Source organism: Talpa europaea (genome assembly GCF_964194135.1).
Source record: "Talpa europaea genome assembly, chromosome: 10".
NCBI classification, from domain to species: Eukaryota; Metazoa; Chordata; class Mammalia; order Eulipotyphla; family Talpidae; genus Talpa; species Talpa europaea.
The window spans coordinates 64411937-64419937 of record NC_140077.1 but is presented as its reverse complement, the minus strand read 5'-3'; the positions used below and the strand labels follow the sequence as shown (position 1 = coordinate 64419937).

General features: G+C 56.1%; 1 protein-coding gene across 1 annotated transcript; it reads right to left on the bottom strand.

The window, feature by feature from the left end:
- Positions 1 to 1817: 1817 nt before the first annotated feature.
- On the bottom strand, positions 1818 to 5412 carry HIC2 (HIC ZBTB transcriptional repressor 2; the record flags this gene model as incomplete). The annotated part of the gene is made up of 2 exons (XM_084245977.1): positions 1818 to 3642; positions 5387 to 5412. 2 exons carry the CDS (start codon positions 5410 to 5412, stop codon positions 1818 to 1820), a joined length of 1851 nt encoding a protein of 616 aa, XP_084102103.1.
- Between the last annotated feature and the right edge of the window lie 2589 nt (positions 5413 to 8001).

Below are 8001 nucleotides of genomic sequence, written 5' to 3'. Positions count from 1 at the left end.
GGACCAACCGTGACAAACTTGGTCTGGCCTTGAGAGCCCAGCGATGGGCCTGTGAGGTGTCTGAGGCTAGCAGAGAAAGCCCAAGTGAGGGACAAAGGGTGGGGACCCCAAACAGGGCTGAGCAATGGGTGGCTGCCAGCCTCTTACCAGAGCAGCTGGTTGTGGGCCAGGACCAACCAGAGAGGAGCCAAAGCAAGGCAGGTCCCTTCCCTATCCCCCAGGGAGTATACAATACTTTGGTCAGTCCCTCCCTAAGCCTCTACACTGGCCAGGCTGGAGTTGCTGCTCTCCCAAGCTCAAGCTCCTACAGGCCCAGGGGACAGGATGGGGGGGGCTCACTTCCACCTCATCCTGGTCCTGGCAGGGAGCTGCAAGGAGCATGGCTCACAACTGCTGGGTGCCTAGTAGGCACCTAGACCCATACCAGGAGCTTCAACGGGGGTAGATCACTCATCCTCCAAACCTGGACCCAGATCAGAGGCTTCTGCAAACTCCCTGGAGTTCAGCAGCACACTCAGAACACACAGAGAAAACGTACATGCAAGCCCAGAGACTCACAACGGCAGAAGCACCCTTCAAGAGCACCAGGGCCCAGGACTGCACCTTGGCTGAGCACAGGAGGGCTGCCTTAGCTGGTCCTGGTCTAGCTCACTCAAACACATGCCTTCCTGTGCCTACTAACAGGAGGAAAACAAAAGTGTCTTGGCCTCAACTGCCAGTCACCAACGCACTGTTCTCGTGAATTCAAGAGGTAGCAAAAGGTCAGAAGTCTCTCCACCTTGATCAGTAAGGAAGGAAGGAAAGCGCAACATCTGTTCACACACCACACACGCACAACATGGAAAATGAAAAACAAGAGTACCGACAGCTCTGGCATCATTCCAGCCTCCCCCCGCCCCCCACGAACCCAGACCTTCCAGTTCAAACATTCACATAAACGTTACACTGTTTTTTCTCTTAATAAAAAACAAGTACCTCTAAACAAAGCATGTTCCTCAGAAAACTATAGGAAAAGCACTCTCTCTCCTGAGGCAGCCGAGGCAGGGCTCGGGGCCCAGGGAAGCCTTTGGGCAAGAAGGGCTTCTGGGGCCTTAAAGGGATGGGCACCCAGCAGCCCGCAGCCAGGGGGTGGGGGAGGGGCGGCTGCCCCTGTACATTCAGTCTGCAGACCCAAGCTCAACCCGAAGGGCTGGTAGGAAAATCAACTCTTGTTGGTTTTGGTTTAAAAAACAAAATTCAAAAAGAAAAAAGGATCAGATCAGTAGGAATAACAGCAACAGAGGCCCAGAGGGCTCTTTAAGGAGAGGTAGGCAGTGAGGCCCCTGGCTAAAGGACAGCTCTGTGCCCCCCTCCAGCACCACTCCTGCAGAACCAGGGCCTCCGGAACATAAACAAGCACTCGTGCACACACGAACACCACCCCTGGCTCCCAGCAGAGGGAGGGCCCCACTTTCCTGTGGGGAAGGGGTTAGGTCCCAGGGAGACCCCATGACCCACTCCTGTGGGTGTCCTTGCAGAAAGCCAGGGGCCTGGGTGGTGTAGGGAGGTAGACCGGACACCTGTGACGCACATGTGGGACTTGTGCCTGCTGCTTTCCTCCTCTCTTCCCTTGGTACAGACTGTTGATTAAAGCTCTGGGTGTTGGGGGGCAGGCCAGAGGTGCCACCAGGAGCCACCCCTGCTGGACTGCGGGGTTCCGGTCCCGCCTGCCCAGCCTCCAGTCCCACCTGCCTAGCCTCCTTGCTTCTTCCTTCCATTGGTTCCCAAGGGCAAGTCTGCAGAAGTGCCCTGGGGTGGGGGAGAAGGGTCTTTGGCTTCTAGGAGGGGGAGGTATGCATGCGCAGGTGGCTAATGAGGTTACGTTGCTGGGTGAACTTGCCCCCACAGAGCTGGCACTCGTAGGGCTTCTCACCTGAGTGCACACGCATGTGCTCAGTGAGGCGGTACTGGCGGGTAAAGCGCATGCCACACTCATCACAGGCAAAAGGCTTCAGGCCCAGGTGACTGCGCATATGGCGTGTCATGGTGCCACGCTGTGTGAACATCTTGCCACAGATGTTGCAGGGGAAGGGCCGTGTCAGCCAATGTGTCTTCTCATGTTGCCGCAGCGTGGCCGGGTCCTTGTAGGTCTTCTCACAGACTGAGCACTTGAAGGGCCGGGGCTCAGTCGTGTAGGCCGCACTGGGTGCTGACAAGTCCTCAGCCTCCTCCTCGGCACCCCCACTACCTGTCTCATAGGCTCCCTCCTCCTTGATAAACAGCTCCTCTTCCGTATGTGTCTCAACATGGGCATTGAGCTGCTCGGAGCTGGGGAAGCCTTTGGCGCAAGGGATGCACACGTACAGGTTGTCCCCATAAGACACGGTCTCATAGCCCTCCTGCCGGTATACATAGTGGGTGCTCGTGTGGCCACTGCCACCCTCACTCCCACTCTGCCCACTGTCCTCGCTCCCATCCTTGCCATTCTCCTCTTCCTCCTTGCAGGGGTATGCAGACTCTCCATAGGGCCCACTGGGGCCAGCCCCTCTGACACTGCTGGCCAGGATACCATTGGGAACCCTGTCCCCAAGCCCCTCTCCTTCTTCCCCTGGGCACGGACCCTTGGGTCCCCCTTCCCTTCGCTCAAAGGGGGAACCTGACACAGTCTCCTTCTTGCTCCACTCTTTTTTGCGGGCCGAGTGCCGCAGGCTCTTCCGAGGTTGCCCACCAGGCCCCTCCAGCAGGCTCAAGTGGTTGTCCTCCACCCCCTCCAGATCCATTGGCTCATTGGGGGTGCCCCCAAGCTCAGCATAAGAGGCACTATTGGCAACAGGAGGGGCAGAGGCTGAGAGAGGTGAGTCGTGCTGACTGTCACTCAGTTGGGCCGGGTCATCAGGAGTTAGAGGAGGACCAGGGGTGGTAGGAGGTAGTGGGGGGCTCTTCTTGGACAGATCTAGACCCAGCTCCTGCTCACATCCCCCACTGCTCCCATTGGTACTGCAGCTGCCCAGGCCAGCCTCCCCAGTGGCTGGACAGACAGCCCGGCCCAGGCCGTGTGTGCTCTCTTGGTTAGAACCGCTGAGGAAAAGCTCATCATCGGAGCCTTTGGCCTGGGAGAGCTCCTGGGGGGTATGGGTCCCCTTACGCCCATCGACAAGCCCTGGATAGCGAGCCTGGATTACAGAGGCTGTGGAAAGTCGCTGGTTGCGGGGGGGCCGCCCCATACCGGCAGTCCCCACACGTCCAGAGCCAAAGGGCTTGCCAGCACGCTTGAGTTTGCGGCGGCAGAGGGCTGCCAACTCGGGCAGCTGGAGGTAGCTGGCGGCAGTGAGGAGAGTGCTGAAATTGGGCTCGGCCGGCTGGTCACTGGGCAGCAGCTTGCCTGTGTAAATGAAGTCCAGGATCTGCTGGAACACTGTGGAGCTGACCATGTCCGTGTCCAGGTTGATGAGGTTGTCGTGTAAGACCAGAGACTTGAAGTAGATGCTGCTGGCAGCCAGGACATTCTTGTGGGCCCGGAAGATGGAGTTCTCCACCATAATAATGACATCACATAGGAAGCCCTTCGTCCTCTGCTGGTTCAGCTGCAGCAGGAGCTGCTTTGAGTGGCTGGGCAGTTCCATGTCGGGCCCCATGTCCCCACGCCCTGCCCACGCACACCACCTGTGGGCAAGAACAGGCACATACTTGTTAGCTGACAAGGGCGCTTGTGCACGGGTGGCACTCAGAAGGGCCTCTGTATTGACCTGGCTGCAGGTCACCTCCTCGGGTATATTACAGAGGGACAGAACTCATACTGTCCACCAAGGACTCACACTACCAGAGAAAGACAGCGGTACCAATGCCATTTACAGATGGAAGCAGAGGACAATGAAGGCCACACGGTACCAAGCACAGAAACTGGGATTTAAATTTGACTCCACAGCTTGAGGTACTTTCTCAGTCTGGGCTAAAGAAAGTCAATCATATGCCCACAGGGGCCCCAGAAATGAGCAACAGTGCTGAGAACTGATCAGGATTGAGGGGAACAGGAGCCCCGGAGCAGAATGACTTCTTATATGAGCACGCAACTGCCTAGCTTTCAGCACAAGTGGGAAATCCAAATCTTTTACAATGCAAAACTGAAGATTCTTTTCCTTAAGAAACATGTGGGCCAAATCAAATACTCAGCTTTTGGTCTGTGACCTCTGGCTCTATACTGGGAACCTCCCAAACAATCCCAGACATTTACCATGCTTTTAGATTTGCCAATATCACATTACTACCTCTAAGACCTGGAGCTCTCTGCCATCCCTCACCAACACCTGCCCTTACTCAGCGAGGGCCTCACCCCAAGGGGGCACTGAGCACAGCCCCAGTCTGGTCTGCCATGAGCAGAGCAGAGAAGGTAGCCTGGCCAAACTCCTGGTACAGACTGGGCCCAGGGAAAGGCAGCCAACTGGTCTTGCCAGACGACCCTGACTAACTGATGTCACTGAAGCAATCGATACACAAGAGGCCTTGGCCTCCTCAGGAAACCTGAGGGTGAGCTGTGCAGCAGTGTGCCGGTAGGTCTCCAGAGCAGGGTGCTCGGACCATGCACCCACTCCATTGAGCAGCAGGGCCCAAAGCACAAGGCTGTGGCTCTCTGCCCCCAAGAACAAGCAGCTCTGCCTCACACAGTTGACAAAAGCACCTTCACGCCCTTCCACTCGTGGCTCAAATCTCTCTGAGTAACTGACTGCTCTGAGCCTTGCCACCACCCCGCAGCACCAGTCTCCTGCTCCCAGGAGGTACAGCTCTGCCTCCCTCAGGGAAGAACCTGAGAGGATTAACACTCACCCAGCCTTCCTGTCATACACATTCTTCCCCTTCCCCTGCCCTACACTTGCCCTTGTTTGCAAGCACAGAGGGAAACCCTAATAATCACATTCACCCCAAAGAAGGCGTCAGAGTTCTCCATGAATGCACACAGGCTAGCACTCAGGGCCTGATGCAAGAGGCAGCAAGCACCTACCTTCTCAGCCAGGTAGGTTTGTGTCCTGAGGAAATTAACTATCCTCTACTCCCTGTCCCCAGCCAGCAGATGGGGACAAAGAGCCCAAGGCGTGGCTTCTGTATCTTGGCCAGAGGGAAACAATGTTAGCTCTACCAGCACCTAGGATACCTGGTGCCAAGCCTGGCCAGGGGATAGAGCAGGGACAGGAGGTCTATCCTCTGAAAGCCTGTGAGCCCAGAGCGGCCCCTCCTCCCAGGACTGAGAGCAGCCATACTGCATGGACCACATGCACGCGAAGGACCAGTCTACAATGGAGGCCCAGAGCTTCAGGGCTGTGTGGGTCACCCACTAAGTTCCAAGAAGGAGCAGGTAGACGTCCTCTTGCCCCCACACTAGCCCAGTCCCAGCAGTACCCCCTTCCCAGCCTACCGGAGTGCCAGGGGACCAGAAACCATGTGAGCAGCAGCCAGTGGGGGTGGCCTCCTTGAGCGCGTGGCCTCCCTGGGGGTGCATCAATGCCTGGTCACCTGGGGAGAAGATGGACAAGGTCACCTAGACAGGCATCAGTAAGGAAAGACAGAGAAGGGGAAGGTATCTGGTGGCCTGGGAACCCTTAATCCTGTAAAGTCTAAGGATCTAATTGGGATGGATGCCTAGGACAGTGCAGACAGTGGCCACAGTGCCCCTTAAGTCAGGTGGCAGGAAGGCTATAGGTCTGGGGCACCAAGCAGGTACTGCACCCTCCTTCTACTCAGGAGATTTAGGGTATTTTAAGGGCCACCGTGGCCTGGGGGAACTGATGGGAGGCATGCAATTCCAGATGGGTGCCTGATGTGAGGCCTGGGCAAGGTCCTCCCCAGGCTGGTCACATTTACATAACAAAAGGTCAACATTGGAAGCACTGGTGCAACTGGCTTTTTGTAAGAACCAGTCTCAAATGCCTGTGGCTCTCCTGCCTCCTTCCCTTCCTATCTGCTCTCACCCTCTCCCGCCCAGCCCAGTCTCACCAACTCCCCTTGCAGTTTTGCAGTCTCAGTCTTTCAATACCAGCCCACCAAAGTTGCTGGCAGCTATTCCCTGATGTGGATGGGCTTCCACTACTCCCAGAGCTTCGGGTTCCACAGGAAGGCTGGGGGGGGGGGGGGGGTCCTAAGATTCCGGCACCTTACACACCACTCAGACAAACTTAGGTTCCCTCGGAATGAAGCCACGGGGAGGAGGCCTGCAGCAGCCTGGAGCCCATCCCTACCTGCCCTTCCCCCACTCCCAGGGCCTGGGAGGCTCAGCAGGTCCCTCAGGAATGTGGCCAGACCCGGGGTGCAAGGTGGCTGAGAGGCCTCTGCTCCAGCCTGCCAGCTGTCTTTCCAGCCTGGACCATAGCTCCCTTCTCACAGATAGGGCCTGGGGCAGGGGGTTAGGGGTAGGACGACAGTTGTTCCAGGATCCTACCTACAAAGACTGCCCAGAGGGCAGCAGAACCAGCTCTATTGGTCCAGCGGCCTGGGAGCATCCATGTTTTATGAGGACAAGCCGGGGCCCCATTCCTCTGTGGGGAGGTGAGAGATTGTAGTGGACCAGGCAGAGCCCAGCCTTGGCAAGGGCTGAGTGCAACCCAGAAGAACGGACATAAAGCCAGTGCAACCAGACACCTGTGGTGCAGTCCTGTGCTACCACCATGACTGCTCCTCACCACAGCTTGGGCGAAGGTGAGCCCTGTCTAGGCAGAGCACCCACCCTGTAGCCTCCACCTCAGCACAGTGTCAGACCCTGCAGCTATCCAAGATCGGGTCAATTACTGGACATGGTACAGATGGTACAGGGTGGTAAATAGGACTTAGGGGTACTCACACAGGACCATGGAGGCAGGCAATTCACCAACCCAGGTTAGGTCTCCCAGACAAAGTCAAACGTGACCCCCCCCCCCCAAAAAAAAAAGCCTGCCCTCCCACAGGAGTGCTCAGCAGAACAGGGCAGAGCAGCCTTGCTGTGCTCTTTACTGGGTAGGGTCAAGGTGGAGCTGTCTGCTGGGAGGCAGTTAACAGCAAGCACAATGCCAACAGATGCTACCCTGCCTGCCACCCATCCCAGACTAGGCCATGTTTGGACTAACACTGTTGCAAGTGACAAGGCAACCTCACCCTCCCCGCTTTGAGGGGTCCATGTGTCCCCCTGCTGCAGTGCCAGGACCCCTGAAAGCACTGCTCTCTTCTCCCCAGCCCAAATGATGACAGCCAGAGACCCCTACCCCACCACTCACCACTGGGTATGGGAGCAAGGGTCTACCCTAGAGTAGCAGGTAACTAGAATTTGACTGTGGGGCGGCCCAGCAAGCTGGCTATGTAATGCTCCATGGGATTAGAGGGCTGGGCCCAGTCTTCACAGGAGCCCGCCATAGGTGTGAATGGGGATGCTGCCTGGTACTGGCTCCTGGCACCCAACAACCAGCACACCTATCAGTTCTAAGGAACCCATACCGGGAGTAGGACCAGCTCTGCCCCTTACGAACACAGAAGGTGTGGTGGAATGAACCTGGTTAGAAGACCTGGATTACCTTCCCAGTCCCAACAGGGCAATTACATCATGGTCTGGCCCACGTCACAAGTTCTCATGTCCTTTTCTGCCCTTCAAGGACCAGCCACAAGAAAAAACAGAGAGGCATACCCTCTCCACACACAGACACACAGTCAGTGACTGACCCTATCCACCCACCCAGGGAAGGCCCACGGAGAAGGATAGAGCCCCCAACTGCCTCATATATCTCCCTACCCACCCTCCTAGACTAGAATTAAGGAAGACCAGATCAGGCAATGTCATCCTGTAGAAAGAAATATCTTGGAGGCACACACTCTCAATTGTTAAATGAGGTTATCTCTGCAGATGGAATTACAGAAAAACTATATGCACACTTCTATAATGTTTAAAATTTATAATGTGTATTCCTTTCAAAATCCTAAAAAATAAGACAGCAGAATTGATGCACAAACATGAATGAATCTCAAAATCATTATGCTGAGAGAAGGAAAGCCCAGACCCCAAAAAAAAAA